This window comes from Silene latifolia, chromosome 7, assembly GCF_048544455.1.
Source record: "Silene latifolia isolate original U9 population chromosome 7, ASM4854445v1, whole genome shotgun sequence".
Lineage (NCBI taxonomy): Eukaryota > Viridiplantae > Streptophyta > Magnoliopsida > Caryophyllales > Caryophyllaceae > Silene > Silene latifolia.
The window spans coordinates 101728281-101750557 of record NC_133532.1 but is presented as its reverse complement, the minus strand read 5'-3'; the positions used below and the strand labels follow the sequence as shown (position 1 = coordinate 101750557).

Here is a 22277-nt window from a genome sequence, read left to right as displayed (position 1 = left end):
CCGTCTTAAATGAGATTTTGCGTCCAATATGCATAGCAGTTGGCTAGATCCCTTTAGCAATTGACCTACCAAGTGTACTACCTTATTTTTGTTTTCGATAATTAATTTTGCTAAATAGAATCAAGGAATACCCCAAAAAACAGCCGAAAACAGCATAAATCAGCCGATGAAAATGAATGTAAGACAAGAAAAAGATTTGTGTACAATCAGCCACCACAGAAGTACTTGCTCTCAAATTTTGGCTATCGCAATTTATTCAGCTAGATATATACGCAAATTAGTTCGGTTCAGAAAAATTATAGTGAAGCAAGGGTACTATCTAAAACAGACCCAGGTTTCGGATGATGAAATGATATATACATAAGAAAACATGACCTAGAAGTAATTCACAATTTAACCAACTTATCTTCTCCGATGAGCCACCTAGTTAGTTGGCTAGGATCCCTAGCCGAAGATCTGCACATTGCGGCAATGCCAAGATCAACGCCAACTTGATCATACTCCTTTAAAATGGCTGTCATTTCGGCCTCAACGGCTGCATCATCAACATTCTCAATTAAGCTGCTTTGTACAACCTCGGCATAATGTTCTTCTCTCTCTTCATCGTTCTGGAAAGGTTCCAAAGATGGGCCCTGTGATGGTAAGACACTAATTAGATTTTTACTACTTCCAGCCGAATTATATATCTAAATAGAGTCAATACAATACATATACGCGTCAATTAGTAATATCATCATTCCATGCAATTCTAACCACACCCTCCTCCAGCCGTCCCCTTACTGGCTTACCCCGCCATTCGCGGAAGTGCAGAAGCTCTTCACGAACTTGGAATAACAGTGAAGAGTCTCCCCTTACCTTGAATCAAATTATGATCATTTTACTTATGAACCGTAAAAAAGCACTCAAAAATAACCCTCCCAAGTCCCAAGTTCCGTTTTAAGTAAACACAAAATAGGACAGTGCTTATATAATCGGATAGTGTGGTTGCAGAAAGAATACACCTACAGACATTCTTATCACACACATTCACGCTAAATAGTAGATTCTTTGTAATTGTTACTTCGTCAAATACCAAATGACTAAGGAAGTAAGGAGTCCATCATGTAAGCAATTAATCTTGTGTGAGACCGTTCTATTCATCCAACAAGTCAACGCAATATAAGAGGAGTAATATAACACAAATAAGCCCATTGTATACATACAACGGTCTCATATAGTTTATGTACTCTATGAGATAAGACACTGGAGATGAGAGGTTACACAAAATGAAGTTTTAGCATGGGGAAAGTTATGATCCATAACTTTCAGTTTATTACCTCACAAAATTGCGCATAATGCTTATATATCTCACTATTTTCGTCAAGATCACCAAGCAACGTTCCACCATACCAACCATTGGCTTCATCCACCGAAGACATGCTAAGGTAACTACACAAAGACAAAAGTATATGATTTATATAAAAAAAAAAAAATACTGCTTTCATTTGGATTGCCACATTGATACTGATAAATGATGCAGTTATGGTAAAATGCTTTGTTACTCCGATACTTCACTTAGTTACCGTATTCCGTATCCGATACGTATTTTGTCGGATACAATACGACACTTTGATACTTCATTTTAGACCAAAATATTGAAAATTTCGCACAAAATAGCCGTATCAGATATACGAGTAGACGAGTCTGAGTAACATAGGTAAAATGTAGTAGTATTAGTCTAGTCAGGGAAAAAAAAACACCTCTGGTAGATGTCCTCTTCATTAAAAGTGTCTGCTGGAAAGAGCCAACTAAGATCACATGAATCATACTCCGTCCTGTCATCGTGTGTGGCACCATATGTTTTTGTACCTAAACCTGCTTTGGGAGTCAAGCCAGTTTGTTCATCCTTTTTCTGGCCAAATAGCCAATTTGGGCTTTTTAGTTGTATCTCACTGCAAATGAAAGCATGTAATATTCGTTTAAACCTCCAAAAACGCATTTCAAGAAAGGGAAACAGTCCAAAAAAAGAGATGATATAACCAGAGCAGAAGTCAAAGTTCAACACTTCCAGGGCACAACATTTTATGATGAGGAACAAGGAATGATTATGTCATTAAGGAGAAAGACGGATAATTTCAGGAACCACAGAAAAATGTAGGAGTAGGAAACATACATCGCATCAGGTGCCACCCCTGAAGTTGCTCCACCACCTGTTGGTCTTTGGCCGGGCTCACTACAGAGTCTTACATTCTTTATCAAACTGCAAGTCTTTTCAATTAGTTTATTGAAAGAAGTCAACTTGATCCTTGAGAAGTCTTCTTTGCAAGCAGGAACAGGTTCCAAAGAAGCTTTTACACTTAGAACCTGGGCATCATCTGAAGGGCTGCAAAAAATATCAGGAAAAAAACACAAAAACGTGAAGATCATATTATTTGGTGTTGAATTTCAACAAACATTGCAATCAACTCCCATTTCATAAATATTTGAGCAACTTTCAAAAGAAAAGAGACGTGTGCTATGTTACCTTCTATCCAAGATAACATCATCTCCAACACCAGTAACATGGAGATAGTAATCAGAATCCAGATCCCAGAGAGCAGGTTTCCCTTCTTGAGGTTTAAAGTAACCCAGGAATCTGACAAATCACAAAGTAACACAGTTGTAGAATGTTGCACTGGAATACACAGTTTAAAATACTCTTATACTCCCTACTTTTTTAGTCGAAGTTGGTTTAAAGATGGCCATTGTGATCAATCTGCAGGAAAATATTACTCCCGTCACTTTTCCAGATTTATCTATTGTGAATTTGTTAAACTTAGCATACCATGTTGCTCCTCCAGTGTCGTCCTCGTTACCTTCCAACCTAAACCTAAACACCCCCCCCCACCCCCCCCCCCCCCCCCCCCCCCCCCCCCCCCCCCCCCCACCCACCCCCCCAAAAAAAAAAAAAACACATGCACACACAAAAAAAACTTCACAAGTCTCGCACAAAAAACTCCACTAGTCTCACTCACCATGCTCCTTTTACAATGGAAGTAACTAAGATGGGAGGGTTGCAGATTAAGACATAAAGCCTAGCAGCACTATATATGTCATCTACGTTACTAGAAGTACAAAACAAAATAAGATGAGAGGGTTACAGATTAATAGCATCTTGTTTTTCTCCATCGGTATAAGCATTGCTGTAATATCTCTTAATAGACTTCAGAAACTCCCGGGATTGAGTAGTAGCTTTCCATTTGCCCTGCTTATCTGTAAATACCTGACACAATAAAACTGTTATGCCTGTGTAGTAGAGATTGGAACTATAATTTTAAAATAGTGGGCTTTAGGATTATGAAAATCAAGTATCCCACAAATACAAGAAATGTATGAACGGCCTTAAATATAAAAATGCTTACTGTGTTGTGAGCAGCAGAGCCACCATACTGTTGTGCAAGAGCATCACCCATGCTCTGATACATATCCATGAGGGCAGCAGCAATGCTACTATCAGGATCCACTTTATATTCCCCAGACATTTCCATTGCCTGAAGCTGGCGACTCAAAGCTTCTAAACCGTAAGCATATTGAGCTACATTTGTGCGGTCTAAACAGTCAATGCAGTTTGTTCGTAGAACCCCACACTGAAAACGTGTTTCGGGCCCCATATAGCTACGTTTCCTGCTTTGCTGACTAAGATCAGACTCTTTTTCTTTATTAGATACAGGATTAAACATCTCATTGGTGCTTGCACTTCGTGAGAGACCTTCAGAATTAGCGCGGAGATCACTTATAGAAGCATCCCTGGATATCAAAATATCAACACAATAAGAGTAACGAAAGTCCCAAAAAAATTCAGTGCTAGAAATTTAAGACATAACACTAAATTAGTTCACTGAACATTTTTTATTTTATGTCTTTATGGCCCTCAACATTTAAAAACATCGTAATTGAAGAAAACCTAAAATGCAAAAAAAAATAGCTGGACAGCAAAACGCTGCCTCTGACTAGTAGTGAAGAAACCACGCAACCCGAATTCTATTTGATATAGGCAAATAGAATCAAAGACATTCAGTTTCTAATTCACTATCTCATGCAACAATTCACGCCGATGGTAAGTAATAAGATCACAAAATAAAACAAAAGGAAGCATATTCTTAGAGAAATAAGAAGCATGAGAATACTAAAAGTGACAACTCTAGACAGTGAAATTACAGTGGAAAATTTTTTTCAGGACATTTATTAATCTTAGATTTGTGCTAAAAGGTGCAAAGCCCTCCTCAGTTTCACATTTGATACCAGCAGCTCTGTTCTTAATCTAGCGAGTCGGAAAAATTGCCGAATAGCTAGGTGCTTCCTCTCTTCCTCATGCACCTACATCATATATCACTTGCTTCTTCCCATCCCAAACTCTGACTCTCACAATTAATTGGCGGGACCAATAAAACAGCAAAATTTGTAATGATAAATTGATAATGCAATATCACCTTAAACAGCGATAATTTGAATGATTATCCCTATGTTTGGTAAGCAGAAATAAGAAGCAATGGAAGAAGGAGAAAATTTACGGAGCAAAGTGGGGCTTGGAAGAGAAAAAGAGGGATGAGGGTGGAAGAAGAGGTGGAGGTAAAATGGTAAATCGACCAGAAAAAAAAATAAAGAAATGAAGAAAGAAAGAAAAGGAGGTGGAGGTCATTCCATTACAACCCTTGCGAGGGAGGCAGGGATAGGGCAAAAAATCCTTTCTACTTTCCACTTTGCAATCCCTGAAGCACAGGCATCAAATTAACAGATCCCCTTTTCAATCCCCTATCTACTAAAAGATTAAGAGATACTCCAAATTTCCCTCCCTAAAACATACTACCTAGGATTGGGCTTAGTGTTTGTAGTCTAGTGACTCTATTCTGTAGTATGCCGAATATAAATGGGCCTAATATTTTAGATAGAAATATCTTTAAAATTCAAAGTTCATAATGTGCGGAGATTTACCTCCAATTTTTCTTATGATAATAAAAATTTCTTCTTTTTTTTAAAAAACTTTATAGTATGAATTTTATGATAAAAAGTTCATTGATTTTCTATGAAAAGAAGTTCCTATTAGAAAATCTGCTATTGGTAAAAATTTATACAGTAAAATCATTAGTTCAGCGGTAAACATAACTTGTCATTAAATACCCATTTCATGACTTTTTACGGGCTTTAATTTTTTTTTTTCCCTTAAACCAAATACAAGTGAAAAACTGAAGATAAATGAGTTATCAATTTCAAATTTATAAATAAAAATACACAAAAAGTAAATTTCTATATATACCGTGCATGCATTGCACGGAGTCTATTCTAGTATCAAATTAAGTTGTCAGAGTATTTATGAAAGAATTACTGTACTAAGACAGCATACCATCGGTTTGCATAAATTTTACCCTAGAATAATAAGCAAGTCTGAAATGATTAATGACACGACAGATAAAGAATGATAACTCCATACCTGAGGGTAGTGGTTCTACTTAACTGTGCAGCTCTCTTCTTTACAACAAAAGGTCGACCACTGTAATAAAATCCAGTCATATCAAGTGCTGCACTTGCAACAACGCCTAGAACCCCCAAAACGTTGGCAGTCTTCCTGTGGACACAAAAAAATTAAAATCTAGTGAGCCATCATTAAGACTCGCTTTCTTAACCTGACTTTATGCAGTAACAAAACAGGCTTACGTCTTTGCAAATTTATGGAAATCCCAGTGAATAAATTTAAGATGCTTTTCCGCAGAGAGAATCTCATTTAGATATGTAACTGCACTGGCAAACTCACGTCGAAGCATCATTTCCCTGGGCCTTTTTTCTACAGTCTGCAATATAATGCTAATCAGTAATCACAGTATAATATCCATTTAAATGTACCCAAAAACACATTTTTCTTTGGTTCCTCTTGTGATGGAATAAGCAAAATGTTTCATTAAACTAGATGCGCTTCTTTTCATCGTGAACTAACAGTCATTCATGCAATTCTTTCATTTTGGGTCATTTGGAAACAGTGTCTCTATGTTGTGATAGCATAGGTAAGGTTGTATTGTATGGGAAGCACAAAGGTATCTCACCCAGCACTAGCAAGCACAAACAGTCTATTGCGTCTTACAAACAAAGCGGCCTATGTTGCGATATCATGGGTAAGGTTGTATTGTATAGTAAGCACAAAGGTATTTCACCCAGCGCCAGCAAGCGCAAAAAGTTTCCTGCGTCTCACAAATAAAGAGCCCTTCCAACATCAGTGCTCTTTCCAACTACACGACATGAATTATTTATCTGGAAAAAATTAGTTATTGGATTGTTTAGGAGCGGAAAAGTGGGGACAGCTAGATAAATAAACTTGAACAGAAGGGACTAGGGTAGATTACCATCTCTTACTCACAAGTTTCAATGTGGAAAAACCTCGGGTTTAGATGTCTAGGTCAAAAAATTTGGGGAAAAACTCGGGTTTAGATGTGAAACACGCCTACAAAGTTCATAAACCTCTTGTGAGTCTTGTCCATCTACATTTATTTAGACACCACTACAAAGTTTGATGGGGAAGAGAACCTTTATTAAATTAAGCACAATAATTGGATTGCCATATCTCTCAGCCAGATCTTCGAAATGTAACTTAGTTGCCTCATAAGTAGGATCATATCTCTGCACTGACAAGACAGAGAGATGAGATAGGCCTTGACAAAGATTCTCTCTTACTAGGTTTCCAGGGATTTAAAGCAAAAAGACTTACAAATTATATCCGGCTTTGGACTGAATCTGGAAGCCTCTTGTGACCAGAAAAGAGGGATAGAACCCCGCATCTGGACAACAGAACTCATTTTCCCCTTGCAAGAACCAGCATCTTCGTCGAGAACAATTTGTTCAGTTTCAACATCATTTGCAACCCTCCCTTTATCATTTACCCCCCTTTTCAAATACCTGACCAAAGCAAAATCGAGTGACATTATATGCATTGTAACACAATGAGAGTATAAAATTCAAAAGGTATCGCATTTCTCTATACACATAGCAATAAAAAGAAAAGGGGGTCTCATAGTAACCTGAAATATAAAAACCCCCAATTAAACATCAGATTGTTCATCAATAAAAACTAAAACCTTATTTATTCGAGAATCAATTTCTATTCTGGTCGAGGAATACAGACCATGTCGATATATAAACCCAATAACTTAGAAATAACACCTTATCCATTAATTCTTACTACAGTCGGTATTTCTGCAACTTCATACCATCTAGCCAACCCCATCCACAAATAAGTTAACAACTTACTTATCCAGGAAAACAAAATCACTATTGTTATAGATGTTATATGCATCATGACAAACTATACGAAAAGAATAAGAGCATACCGAGTTCCTGCAAAATGACGAGAACGCCTAGAAATCAAAGTAACGCTAAAATCACGTCCAAAAATAGACATCCTCATCTGCCAACCAACGTTAGTGAAAACATCAATCGCTGGACATGTCAAGTAGCAAAAAAAGGAAAGCAGTATAATTTAGCACATAGTTGAACTTATAGATTACTTTCAAGAGATGGTGATACGAATTATTTTGAGAGCTCAAATCTCCTCAAGTACCAATGTGAGATAATCAACAGTCAACACGAAAGTATAAGTAGGACACTTGGAGATTTCATTTTTATGCCAACAATGAGAAGACTTTCAGTAAGATAATGCCCACTAAAACATCCCAATATCCCATAACACCAATTACAAGTCAACACTTATGAGATCAATAATAATAAGATACTGAAAAGCACAAAGCGTCGCATACTTGCTTGAAGTGACCGTGGACTAATGCAACAGTCCAAATATTATTTTTGCATCTCATGCGAACAGCTTCAGTCAGATATGAATTCCACACAAACCTACTGTCATAAGGAATTCCTATTGCATCCTTTGACTGCACATTCTTCTGTAAGCTTTGCATAACAGGATAGGTATAGCTATAGAAAAAATCCTTAGTCAAATCAACACTAGATAGCAGTTTTTTGTACCTGAAAAAAGAGAAAACTCCTCCGGTTTATATCCGAAAAAAAAAACTTAAAAAGTCTCTTACAATGATAAAATCATGACACTGAGCCACTCCAAGGGTAACACAAACAAGTAATACAAAAGCAAAACCCTTTCACGACTTCCGACTCATCTCACCTGTTACTCCTACTCACTTAGAAGTAGCTGAGTGTCACATTCCGCTATTTTATGAAAACATCACCCGTTTTTTGGCATATATGGTAATGTGAAGGGTCATACCCATGTTCAAGTGTCATTCTTCTCACGTATGTTACTCCTACTCACTTAGAAGTAGGACAGTCCCAAGTGTCACATTCCGCTATTTTATGAAAACATCACCCGTTTGTTTTGGCAGAAATCGTAATGTCAAGTGTCATACCCACCCATGTCCAAGTGTCGAGTGTCAGACATGGATAAGTGAATGCAAGGTAATCCGGAGAGTCAGAGGAACATAGGTCCTCCCAGTCTCACTCAAGCTCAACAACCAAGATAATACTTCCAACCCTTCCCAAGTAACTAACTACAAATGCCACAATGACCAAACCAACAGAACATAAAAATCAAAACACGAGATAGTGACATTCAAATTACTACCTAAGCTCGGTCTTGGAATACGCGACATCAGTCTGAACCGAGGCATGAGGGATAGTAATCAGCTGACTTTCATCAATAGCATAAATAGCATGACCACAAATGCACCCAATTTGCCTACGCTTAGTAACCAAAATCAAATAATACGATTCCAAAAACTTTATACAACCAGCAATGCCGTATACTTTCGCCACAAAATTCAAGCCTCCCGTCGCACGATTCCCCTCGGCAATTCGCTGCAGCAAATTCTTCACCTCTTGCGGTGAATACACCACCGGATCTTCACTAATGCTCAAATCCGACTGTTCTGATCGATCAATCTTCAACACTCGGAAGAATCTCTTGTTCCGATCACTCCCAATTAAATAAAACCTCTACAAAATCAAAAACAACAACAAAATTCATCAAATTTAAGAATCGAATTACTAAAATTAAGTTTTTTCGAAATTGAGCGATTAGAAGAGACGGAATTACCGCGCGAGTTTCGTAAAGCTTGAATTTTTCGAGCAAGTAAGAGTTAATATCAATTTGGGGATCATCGGAGGGATGAATTTTGCCGGAAGCTTGAGATGAAAAAGTTGAATTAGGGTTAGGGTTTGAGTTGATTTCCTGCTTAATTGTCATTGCTGCAACACCGATGGATTAAATTAGCATCAATGCGATCATAGTATGATGGAGAAGATGTTCAATTGCGCGAAATTAGGGTTTTGAATTTGGGGGAAAATTATGATTGATCGACGGTAGAAAAATTAGGGATTTGTGTATTTGTTGAAGGAGAATCAACGGTAATGGTAAAGGTAATTTTACCTTACGGTTTTACCCAAATCAGTTATGGCGGTTGCAAGTTTGCAACTGTAATGTGATCATCGCGGGTTTTATACTTGTATTAAAAACACTTTATCCTTTTCTTTCTTGATTAGAAAAGACTATTTCTATCTAGTCTCCCTTATGACGGATAATCCGTTATAATTTTATAACGGGTCAAATACTATTTATATAGGGTAAATAAGACAAAACAGAATGCTACTCCTTAGACACTTTGTTTTTGTCTCTTCTCTTTATGTGGGTGGTATTTGACCCGTCGCAAACTTGTGACGAGTATATACCCGTCACAAATGAGAATTTGTGATAGTCTTATACTCCTAATAATTATCTGATAAAACGGTTTCATAATACGTAATATTGTTGAATTCAGATAAATAGATGGGGAAAGAAACGAAAATAAGACGAATAATCATTTGTTTATTAGAAGTATATTAAGGCCTCGTTTAGTTGTCAATCCCATGTTTGGTTGCCAATTTTTTGACAAAATGTAGATATTCAATTTTCTAAAGAGTTTTGAATGTTTATATAATGGTGGAATTGAAAGACTTAGCCTCCTAGATAGTTCACAACTCCGGTGAACTTCAACTCCCACAAGCGCAGCCAAACGACTTTTTCGAATTAATGTGAATTTGTATACAGGAAACTAATTAACATAAATTGGAGATTTCGGTGTCAGTTAAATTTCTTGATGAACTAAACGAGGCCTAAGTTTTTTTGTTTTTTTATCAAATAACGCCAAACAACTTATTCAATGTTAAGATTGTATATTTTGAATAAGAATCTTATTTTATAATTATTAAAATACGGAGTATAATTTTAGAAGAAATAAAATACTATCAATGTAACACCCCCCTCGAACCAAGGTACCTTACCAGGACTACCCAAGCATGAAAGGCTGTTACCATCTCGGTTGCCCGAGGTTAGTATATATCAAAAGCGTCCGTCCTAAACACATTTATTAGAAGTACTGTAAAGTATTAATGTTTACAACAATCCAAATCCAAACCAAAACCAATAAAGTGAATACAACTGAGGACAACTACAAAATCATAGCTAAGACTCGTGGATTGTGATACTACAATCGGTGATGACGACTTCCCCATGATCGCCCAAGCTCACCAAATGCAATACCTGTCAAGTCTGCTCACCATCCCCGAATGGATCACCGCAGGTTTTACAAAACAACAACAACGGGGTCAGTACCATTCAATCAATGTAAGACAAACAAACAATGTAACCGATTGATCATCCTCCATAGTAACCGACTACACACCAAAGTGTGTAGCCCCGCCATTACCCATCGCAACGGGTAATCCACTCCGCCGATGGGTGACCGCATGACCCATCCCCACCAAGTCCGGCTCATCAACGAGCGACTAACAATCCCTGTCCCTTAATGTGCACATCCCCTCCCGTGACGGGTTCCACGGAGGGCGAACTAGGGTGTGAAGCCACTCCCGCAAATGACTCAACCACAATCACACACACAGCATCACAGCTGTCACAACACCACAACCGTCACAACACAACCACATCAACATTATCACCACAACACCCAACCTCCGATGATCAGCAGATAACAATCATACACAGTACAACCAGGGGCGGAGGGAGGGGATGGGCTATATGGGCTATAGCCCTACATGATTTCTGGTTAAATAATTTTCACTATCAAATGTAGGTATGTAAAAAATGTAGCAAAGTTGGTCACTGGCTCACTACATAAAAGTTCAGGGGTGAATGAATAAATTGGAGGTTGTGGGTTCAAACCTTCTACCCATCATTCTTTTACATTTATGTTTATTTTTAACTTACCATAAATATTAACACCTTAAATAAATATATAAAATTTATTTTTGGCCATTTTTAACTAATATTAGTAGGGTGTTTTTAGGTTCAAATTTATTATGTTTTAGACTTTTGAATATATTTTATTAAATTTCAACACTTTTAGAGTAAATATGTCCACATTAACTCCTCAAATTTGGCAACATAAATATATACTTCTAGTTAAAATGGTTTTGAAATATAAATTTTTTCCAGTACTCTACTTTCTCCGTTAAACTCAATATATCGTATTAATTTTTGGCCAAAATTACAGATATTGCCTAAAACACTGTTTGAACTTAAAAAAAATTACAACCGTATTTCAATAGCCCTACATATATTTAATTCCTGGCTCCGCCCCTGAGTACAACGATCACAATCTTAAATCAATTAACAGTAAACTGAGTAGGAAAACCCTACCTTTTTCGCAATTCGCTTACACTGCAATCAACCATACAAATGCATAACAATTACCACATCGTCACCGGCGAAAGAATGAAAGATTGAACGCAAGGACTACGACGATTGCCCACACAGTGGAGGATTAGGGAGTGATTAGAGTAATCGTAAAATGTTTAGGGTTGTAAATGACGTTTAGAAACTGACTTTCAATATTGAATAACCCTAAACACTCCCGCATCAACCGCTGAAATATTACTCGCCAGACCGGATACTCGGTCGAGTAAAGTGTATACTCGGCCGAGTATCCTCTACTCGGTCGAGTATTCACTATACTCGGCCGAGTATTCCTCGGCAGAACCCAAACAGATTACACTCTTGACATTACTCAGCCGAGTAGGCTCTACTCGGTCGAGTACTTAGCTTATAAAAATCCGTAGTATTACAGTCTTCCCCCCTTAAAAAGAACTTCGTCCCCGAAGTTCCAACCCAACCTATAAAACATGGACACCTAACATTAACTCCACCAACCACGCTTACTAGTTAACATATCTTCTCGATAGTGACTCCATAATATTATCGAATAACCACAATATAACGTTGCCAACCTTATCTCACTTCCATAACACTCACTAGCAACTCAATACCAAGACAATCCACAAAACAAGATCAACCATCGAAACGGAATGTTACATTCTACCACCCTTAAAAGGAACTTCGTCCTCGAAGTTTACTCACACTCATAACATCATCATCCAACTGTCAACACTATTGAAATATTCTCCCATTCCTAAACATCGAACTACTACAAGCACGGTCATGACCTTTAATAAAATCAATCAAAACAAATATCCGTCCTTTATGCTACACCAACACTCTACTTCCAATTATACTACCATATGCACAACCATCAAAATCTCTTTTATCGCATCCTACTCCTCTTAAGATAAATGTTACGTCCTCGTAACTCACTAATACTAAATCCTAGCTATATCGTCTCATTATCCTCATCACCACCGCATGTCAAAGATAACCACCTATAATCTAAACACTCGTCATGTATATATCCAAGGCTCTCTTACTTAAACATTTTTTTTCATACCTCAACTCATTCGGCACACCACCTGACCTACACCATAAAACTCGTAGCAAAATCACCATACTAACTCTCCATTATTACTGCAAAACAACATACCTCTCTATGTAAAGCACCTATCTCCCAAAAGCATAACTCACGATCCACACTCGTTACGTACACTCACACTAGATCCTCAAGTTCTTTCCTTCATTACCGCAAAACTCATACATAACTTAACATGACACTAATTCCCCAACACCCTACGCTCACTGTCTCAACAAAGGATTATGAACAACCTGCATCTTTCAGGTCATTACCACACATATTTTACGAATCACTTACCATTACCATGTCTACTAAAGCCTTATCTAGAACAAGATCAAAATTACTGTAACAACCTCTCACAACCGTGTCCCATCAACAGAATATCACTATACCATGACAACAACGAAAACATATACAACTCTATTTCATATCATACTCTACCCTCATTCCCAAACTTAACCTGATAAAGAAAACATCAATAGCAAGACAACTGTCTATCTGCACAAACTGAAACTCGCAGGGAGCAACATCAAACAAAACAACAATCTATGTATAACTGGTATGTACTGTCGAAACTCGAATCATAATCATCCCGCCTACTCCACCACAACCGGTGACAGCATCGCAACACCGCCACCAACAGCCGCACCACAGTGCGAAAATGCCCGCATCACAACATGAAGTACCATGCCCGGACCACCACTCGAGGCACAACAACCACATCGATAATCATCACAATCACATATAATTCCCATAAACACTGACTCAGTATGACATTTCGAACAAGAAAACTCATTCAAAACCGTTTTACTAGATTATAACACAACATATTATACGGAATAAACTGATAAGAATCTCATGAACATCATCCTTACCATTTCACGGAATAAACATGTATCATCAATACACATAAAATTTTAACTATCCATGTCAGATCAATCAAATTATTACCTTTTGAACCTCATTCCATTAGTATACCGTACCCAACATAAATTACAAAACATTCGTATAACAACTTTATAATTATTACACCATACCACCTATTGTGAGGTCAGAACCTCACACAAACATTTACACATATCATAGACCCGTAATCACATCCAACTAGTCAATCCTGATCACGTAAGTTACCCCCCGATAAAGGTTACCTCTCGCTTGAGTTATCCAACTAGTCAATCCTGATCACGTAAGTCAATCAAGATGTAGCATATTTGAGTAGTAGATATCACCAACGACATTATAAATAACAATTTGGTAAATTAAGATGTAGATATTGTACTCCCTCCGTCTCGGCCATTTGTTGTTCTTTGGTTTTGACATAATAAAGATCAAGGAAAGAGAAGGAGACCAATTATAAGATGACAAGTGTTCCAAATTGAGTGTGAATGATCAAATTACTCAACAAATGCAATCCTAAAATAGAAAGGACAACAATTAACCGAGACACGCCAAAATAAAATAGGACAACAAATAACCTGAATAGAAGAGTAATAAAGCCAACCACCCACCGCCACCGCCTTTATCCCCGTACCTGGCCACCACTAACAACCCACCGGCAACCACAGTCGCTTTCCCTAATCGACAACTGGCCCCCACCCATCAAAGTCACCAGACCGTACCATTTTCCCAAATCGCTCTACTCCTTCTCTCCCATATAGTATGTTATAATTCATTAATTAAAAAAATGAGAAAACAATCAAGAATTAAATAGAAGATAATGATAATTTGATTGAGATAATTAAACTGGTAGCCACTGATTCATTCGAGGAGATGAGGACTTGTGCATAAAGCAAAACAATCAAGTGCTCTGACCAAATTACATGCCGAAAGAAGTTTGTGGAATTATTGTTTTTGATTTTATAATACACAAAACAATCAAGTCGCATAAATTAATGTAATGTTTTAATAAATTAGACTAATTACTTGTTTGATATGAGAATTAAGTTTCATAATTGAAGAATTTGAGTGAAATTAAATTAGGTTTTAGGAGGAAGAGAAAGGATAAAATTAAGGGTTTTTTTGTAGAAAGAAGGGGTAGTATTTGGAAACATTATGAAAATATGTATGTGAAAGAGTAAAGTTCGTATGTGAAAGAGCAACACCCTAATTTATTTATTTTACTTGAAAAGTGACTTCGTCATTCTACCATCTAAGAGTAGAGTCGATATAATGGTACCCTACTACACTCTACGAAATGATAGTTGGTCATTTTTTTTATTCACTCGAGTGCATTTTGTTGTCAATAAAAGTATGAAACTTATTGACGTTTCTGAATTCCTCGTTGCCTATAATATACCATTAGAAGTATGAAACTTATTGACATTTCTGAATTCCTCGTTGCCTATAATGTACCATAATATAGGTACATATAGTAACTCATGAATTTCTCATGAATGAATAATATGTTACCAAAAAAACTTATATTTGATCTATGACCATCAAAACAAATTTGGCATTGAAGCAAAAAAATCAATTTAACACGGCTTAGCACACCTTTAATAAATCTTAACCTATGTAAAAAAAAAAAAAAAAAAAAAAAAAAAAAAAAAAAAAAAAAATCTTAACCTAATAACCTTGCGGACCTCATCTTTAAAAAACAAACCGATCAGACTTTTATATAACCATTTTACACTACAACGGGTGAAATGGAGTCATGGAGACTTCCGCATTCCATAGCCATCAAAACAATAATCATATTTTGAATAACGTAAACGAATACAAATAACCCGTTTCACAAAAATTCTCGTGTTAGACGACCTTACCCGATAATTTGAGAAACAAACAAATCATACCAAGAAGGATCCAAAAGAAGTATCCTATCCACCATCCTGTAAAAACAAAGCAGTTACCATATAATCTTGGATGTCAATAATAACGAACCCCCATCATATTCATACTCTTATCGCTCTGTTCCAATCTCTACACACATTCATCAGATTTATGTCATCTTCCAACAAACTCCATTAATCAATCAAGTTCAAAACTTACTGTGATTTATCTTCATTCTTTTACCATTTTTCAATTTTAGGTCCATATTCTTGCTGCAATCTTATCTGTTCTTCTTCTATTCTTGTTGAATTAGGTTTTATTTACCCCTAATAATGTCAAAATTGAACATTATGTGTGAATTTTGAATTGGGTTTTGATAATTATGACATTTGATAACATGGGTATGTTTTGATTTTGAAATTCTAGCTACCCATTTTTCTGAATTATTGTTATGGGATAGAAAGATTCTAATTTTGGCCATTTTTCTGTATAGTGAAGTTAGATTCAAATGCATTGTGTTCTTGTTTTTGATGTTGATAGGATAGGATAGTGTGATGTTTCAATTTTACTGTACATGTAACTGTAAATTTGAATTTCATGTTGTCATATGTGTGATTCATGTTTTTGGAGTTTTGAGTGGGGTATTGTTGACTTATCTTTGATGTTGTTATTGTCGATCTTACTCCGACTCGACACCTCATTTTAAGCGAAAATATGCATATTTTTCATAAAAATATTTTCACAAATTCTTGTTTTAGACGACCTGTCTCCGATAGTTCTGAACAAGTGTGAGTAACATAGGTTGTTGCTAGATTTTGATGTCCTTTTTGTATATTCTTTAAATCAACATGTAGTATCAGTCTTCCTGATTGGGTTGTTAGGAGGACTAGGTGTGTAGATTGTTTGATTTTCAGAAATTGTGTTACCTTCCATTATTTTGTAGGGTCTTGATTCTGAAGACTTGCAATTGTTTCCCTATATTATTGTCTCTTCGTTATATGATTGTCAAGAAACGCGTCTCTACCTAGCCCTTATGCTGGCCTTAGCTTAGTGGTAAATGGTTTTAGACCTTGCAGTGTGTGCATCTTTCTGGGATATATAAGATGATTGTGTAGATGCATTTCGGGTTATTTTGCTTCTGTAGTTATTTGTATACTTTTATTTGGGTGATTAAAGCAAACTGAGGATTCTGTTGAAGAATCTTTAGGCTTTGAATTGCTTTTTCAAATATCATTAGGTTAAGATGATGTGTTTTAATTGTTATGTTGACGTCATCTTCACCATTTTCTTCTTGATGTACTTTGTCTAGCCATATGTATGTTGTTCTTCCTTGCACACGAAGCTCCACTTCAATGTAAATTTATGTTTCACATGATATATGACTATATGATCGAGTACATAATTTTATTTACTATTTGACATCTGTTATCCTTTCTTGTCTGTTAGCTGCATTATATTCTACATCAGTGACGATGTATCAGTCCGTGGATATCAGTCTAAATGTATACGGCCTCCCTGACTTAGGCTTTCATTATTGTGGGTGAAGGTGTTGCTTACTTGTGAAATCTGCTTTTAGGCGTGAAAAGTCCAAGGTGTTCAATATGTGAAAGTCCAAGGTGTTGCTTATTTGTGAAATCGTTTACAGCAGATCAAGTAGATGATTGTTCGACGCAAGAATTATTAGGTAGGCTGACCATCTCACTTTTAGAATTTGGAAATCTATATTATGAACATATGGCTTTTTTTTTCAGTCTCTTGAATGTCAATATGTTTCATCTGCATTTCTTTTCCGCGGTCTTCTCAGCATCCTCCAAGATACCTGCATTTCCATGATATACAGTCTGATTTGAGAATCAATATTACGGAAACTCTTGTCACCTGTGATAGGCACTTGTTTAGTTGGTTTCATGGGTGAATGGTGCTGTAGGATATTGTGTTATTGTAACATATATGAAATTGGCGTAACAAATTAGAAGGCATCGTAAAAGAGTTCTGCATGGAAAATAATGACCTAACCTCCTTGTTTGGACTGATGGAATTGGAGGACAAGCGTGGGAGGGAAACTAATGACCTAACCTCCTTACCATGCAATTTACGGGAGCCCTCAAGGCAGTGGGGTATTGTCGTTGTAGTTCTTCAGATGTAGAAAATATTTGAATAGTAAATAATATTGCTTCCCCCTCCCTTTCCCTCTCCTCCATCCATCTCCCTTCCCCCTTCCCTCTTATTATTGTATCCAAAATAACCGTAAATGTTTGCAATACTGTGCAGATTTTACAATATCCAATATCTGATGCTGTGTAACGACATAAAAATGATTGAGCTGTCACCAAACTTTAAATTGACTCGTAAGAGATGGTGCCTTTTTGTAGCTCTCAGTATTGCCTTCCTGCTTGTAGGCCAAACTGCTGCTAATCTGCTAGGAAGATTTTACTATGCCGAAAGTGGGTCAAGCTTGTTTTTAGTCACCCTCGTACAAACTGCAGGATTTCCTATGCTTTGTATTCCTCTCATTCTTATCCCTTCAGATCCAAAAAACAACCCAGTCCCATCCAATCCCATCGACAAGAAGTACATCACCTTAGTCTACCTATGTCTCGGTGTGCTACTAGCTGGCGATAATTTGCTCTTCTCTGTCGGAGCTATGTATCTTCCAGCCTCGACTTATTCACTTATAAATGCAACCCAGCTGGCTTTTAACGCAATATTTTCCTTTTTCTTGAACTCTCAAAAATTCACATCGATGATTCTAAACTCAGTGGTTGCTCTCACCATTTCCTCGGGACTCCTTGCCATGGGTAACAAATGGAGTGCACCGGAAGGAGTATCCCGGTTAGAATATGCTATTGGCTTTTTATGTACACTGGGCGCATCGGCCGTGTATTCCCTGCTCCTCTCTCTTATGCAACTTTCCTTCCAGAAAGTTCTCAAGGCCGAATCATTTGATGTCGTTATGAGGATGCAAATTTATACATCATTTGTAGCAACCATCATCTCCATGGCAGGGCTTTTGGCAAGTGGTCAATGGCGTAATTTAGGGACAGAAATGGAGAATTTTGACACGGGAGCTGCGTCTTACGTGATGACCTTAGTTTGGTCCGGGATTTCTTGGCAGATATGCTGCATTGGTGTGGTCGGATTAATTTTTCTCGTGTCATCCTTGTTCTCGAATGTCACTAGTACAGCTGCTCTGGCTATCACGCCTATTGCTGCGTTGATTGTTTTCCATGATCCAATGACCGGCGTGAAAGGTTTGGCAATGGTTCTTTCTGTATGGGGATTCGCTACCTACTTTTTTCAGATCTATCTGGATATAAAACGCGGAGGAACAGTTTCTCAAACTCAGATATCAGCAGATGATTCTGATTTTGATAAGGTTTCTTCTTGTGTTATATCAGTAACTTAGGTTAAATTTGTAGCATTTTTTAATTCTTCGAAATGTAAATTTGACAAGTGGTATTAATGCTCATTATTTTACCTCTTGGCTTAACAGAAGATAGTCTACTGGTAATTTTTTCGTCATTTTGGTTTGACTGTAAACAAATTATAGTCGGAATCAGAGACAGAGACGAAGAATATAGCATATGGTCATCTATTTTTCTGTGAAGAGTCGGTTGAAAATAAGGTCTTTGTTACTTTACGGAAAATGCTGCATACGACCGACCTGCCTGTTTACCTTGTTTGGAGCTGGAATGACGGAGTCTCTCTTCATATAGTACAGGTGATCAACTACGTGTTTAGGTTGGAATGGGCGAATGTCTTACGTGAATCTTTTGTCCAATGAACAAGCGGATTAGAAGGTTTGGGACGTTTAACCAGATATAAGATGACTTCTTTTTTCTGAGCTGTACAGACTAGGGCAGAGCATGGATAATCGGATTGGATCGGATATCAGATCAGTTCGGATAATCGGATTTTTTTCTCAGCCCTAGTACAGTCCCTCTGTCTCAGTAGAAGTAAGATAGCATAGCTCATAAAGTGAATGACTGGTCTTATTTGTGAGTCGGTTTCCAGACATGCTCAATAATAATATTTTGTTATCGTAACTCCCTTTACACCGAAAAAAATAAAAAATCGAAAAAATGGTATGTGTGACATTGAAATAATAAAACAGATTTCAGTAGCAGACAAAACAGGAACCAAGCCATATTTCTGCAGTTACTATCTTACATTCTGAACCACAGAATGTAAGAGGAGTATCAGAGCATGTAAGCCCTGATGGCCATAGGATTCTTTATTCCCAAGTCCTATGGCCTATGCAACAACTCCTTCGTCTCCAATCTCCGCCTTCCTCGACACCAAACATGACTATACATCATGGAGGAAGAAATTTATCAAAATTGCAGCATCTAGCAGAAAGAATGTTGCTAAACTGACTGTATTAGCCATGGCAGAAGACGCAGCGAAGCGACAGAGGGCCCCACCTGGTGTGGATACTAGGATTCATTGGGAGACAGAAGATGAAGGGTGGATTGGAGGGAGTAGTTCTGATGTTACAGAAGAACAGCTTAAAGCTGAAGCTGATAAGGGTAATTTGTTAGGAGAGAAATTCTCTGAATTGCTCAACTCTTCTGATTCTCATTACAAGTAAGTTTATCTATCTATCTATCTATCTATCTATCTATCTATCTATCTATCTATCTTAGTTGTTCATTTTACGACTCCCTCCGTTTTTCTGTTTCCTTCCCATTTCTCAAAATATGTCAGGAAAATTTTCAGTTTTCGGAATTTTAGGCCATAGATAGGATGTCTACAGTGGCGGAGCCAGGATTCAAGTTTAGGAGAAATTTAGGCCGTAGATGGGGCGTCTAACGACTATACTATAAGGGTTTTTTGAGGATTTACTGACTAGCTTAGTTTGTAAAGTCATGAGATTCAGTATTCATGAATCATGACCTGGGTTCGAAATTCATACCTAGGATTTACTATAACTTAACCGTTTTCTGTGAATTAGAAAACCCCGTTTGGTTGAACACCAAAAAAAATAGAATCCATGGCCCTAAGCAACTTCCTTACGCCTAGGACGAGACAATTGTACTGATCTTACGACTCATTTTTCAATTCTGAAGGTTCTTAGGGGTGGCACCAGACGCGGACGTAGAAGAAATAAAAACAGCTTACAGAAGATTAACAAAAGAGTATCACCCTGATACAACATCACTTCCTTTAAAAACAGCATCAGAAAAGTTCATGAGATTAAGAGAAATTTACAATACTCTAAGCGACAGCGAGAGTCGGAGATTCTATGATTGGACATTGGCTCAAGAGGCAGCTAGTCTACAAGCCGAAAAAATGAGGATGAAACTTGAAGATCCATTTATGCAAGATTTTAAGAATTATGAGCCAGTTCCTGATATGGTAGATAGACTTGGTGGTAAAAATATGAAGTTGAGTGATCAAGCTATGACTGCTCTTACTTTTGATATTATTGCTATTGTTGTTTCACTTTGTTGTATTGTTTATGTTATTTTTTTCAAAGAGTATTAAATTTGGTGTATAAATTCGTGTGTATATAGATAATTATACATTTATACGCGAGACTATAAGAAATTAAAAATGAACTTTTTTGACGGGTTTTATGAGTTATGACCTTTTTTTTTATTAGCAATAAGGGGGTAAAGCCCGGAGATCTACAGCGAGTAGAGTCACAAGAAAGTTTACAAGAAACAAAGAAAACATCAAAACACAATACAATGTATCCTTTCCAAAATAGAGATCTTGCGTATTAGATTCAAGCATCAAGTCTTGGAGTCTCCTTTGCGTAAACCATTTTTCCTTCCACGATATCAATGATTTCCAGTTGTTTAACCCTTCCTCCAACGTATAAGGTAAATTTTCTTTCCATGATTTGCAACACAAACCAACTCGGCCGATAGGGTATCTTGTTCTAAAAAAAAACTTCATTTCTCACTTCCCATAATATCGTCACGATAGTAATAAAATGCTTTTCAAAGTCGTTTCTCAAAACCAACAAAAACCGACAAAGTAAGAGTCATTCCATACCAGAAAAGCGTCATCAATCTCCAAGAAAACAAATTCATGTCATCCCCGAAACATCACATAAGGTGATATTACAAGGATAAAATATTTGAACTTTACGCTCCGTATATTTAGTATCTCGATCGTATGTATCAGGGTATCACAAATATCGTTTGTGAATTAACGACATTTAAACAAATTCTTCTTTAGTATTCGTGTCATGAAATTTTGATGTAGTTCAAGTTGATAGCCCCACAAATGTCGATAATAGGGGGTAGTTTTATAATTTAAATTCAGTTGTTGAAATCATGACTTTCTTAGACAAAAGTGAATAATAAAGTTTGTTAATTTTAAGCGTGACACTCATAAGTAGTCATAACCTAGTTCAATATCCGTGAACATAAATGATCTAATCTAAAGTCGACTAGCCACGTAAGGTTGAGTGTTATCGATGAAATATGGCCCATTATAGATCTGGCAAAATTGATCCAACCCAAACAACTCGACTCGACTCCCGAATTGAGGAATCTAGGTATGAGCCAAACCAATATGACTCGACCCAAATGTTAATTGTTGCAAACTGATCATTATTTCTTAAGAACTTGATAATAATTACCCGAAAATGGTCGGATTTCAAAATCACCTGACTCAACCCAAATTCTTGCAAACCCGAAAATAACATAACCCAAACTGACTAGATTCGAACCTAACCTATTTAACCCGTTTGTCAAGTCTGAGGCCCAATGATTGGACAAAAGGAGTATATAT

General features: G+C 37.0%; 3 protein-coding genes across 8 annotated transcripts; 2 read left to right on the top strand and 1 right to left on the bottom strand.

Annotated features, from left to right (window-relative positions):
• Positions 1-225: 225 nt before the first annotated feature.
• Positions 226-9457, bottom strand: LOC141592428 (phosphatidylinositol-3-phosphatase SAC1). 2 transcript variants are annotated; one of them, XR_012521155.1, is made up of 15 exons: positions 9062-9437; positions 8591-8961; positions 7758-7980; positions 7332-7408; positions 6713-6900; positions 6532-6629; positions 5671-5804; positions 5447-5581; positions 3381-3765; positions 3120-3241; positions 2504-2614; positions 2153-2362; positions 1680-1931; positions 1317-1540; positions 226-632 (listed from the first exon to the last, which is right to left on the bottom strand). XR_012521155.1 is itself a non-coding variant. In XM_074413102.1 (15 exons), the coding sequence occupies exons 1-15, from the start codon at positions 9209-9211 to the stop codon at positions 387-389; spliced, it is 2754 nt and encodes a 917-aa protein (XP_074269203.1). In that variant the 5' UTR covers positions 9212-9457; the 3' UTR covers positions 226-386. The 2 variants fall into 2 exon arrangements, 1 of the variants encoding a protein (XP_074269203.1); XM_074413102.1 differs by having other exon boundaries at positions 1317-1428; positions 1740-1931; positions 9062-9457.
• A 6129-nt stretch (positions 9458-15586) lies between these two features.
• LOC141592425 (putative purine permease 11) lies at positions 15587-19052 on the top strand. Of its 5 annotated transcripts, none has more exons than XM_074413099.1 (3): positions 15587-15789; positions 17107-17214; positions 17802-19052. In XM_074413099.1, the coding sequence occupies exon 3, from the start codon at positions 17824-17826 to the stop codon at positions 18934-18936; it is 1113 nt and encodes a 370-aa protein (XP_074269200.1). In that variant the 5' UTR covers positions 15587-15789; positions 17107-17214; positions 17802-17823; the 3' UTR covers positions 18937-19052. The 5 variants fall into 5 exon arrangements, 4 of the variants coding, with proteins under 4 accessions (XP_074269200.1, XP_074269199.1, XP_074269201.1 ...); XM_074413098.1 differs by having other exon boundaries at positions 15626-15789; positions 17077-17214; XM_074413100.1 differs by having other exon boundaries at positions 15655-15931.
• Positions 19053-19552: 500 nt separating this feature from the next.
• Positions 19553-21100, top strand: LOC141592426 (NAD(P)H-quinone oxidoreductase subunit T, chloroplastic). Its single transcript, XM_074413101.1, has 2 exons — positions 19553-20117; positions 20600-21100. The coding sequence occupies exons 1-2, from the start codon at positions 19780-19782 to the stop codon at positions 21015-21017; spliced, it is 756 nt and encodes a 251-aa protein (XP_074269202.1). The 5' UTR covers positions 19553-19779; the 3' UTR covers positions 21018-21100.
• Positions 21101-22277: the final 1177 nt, after the last annotated feature.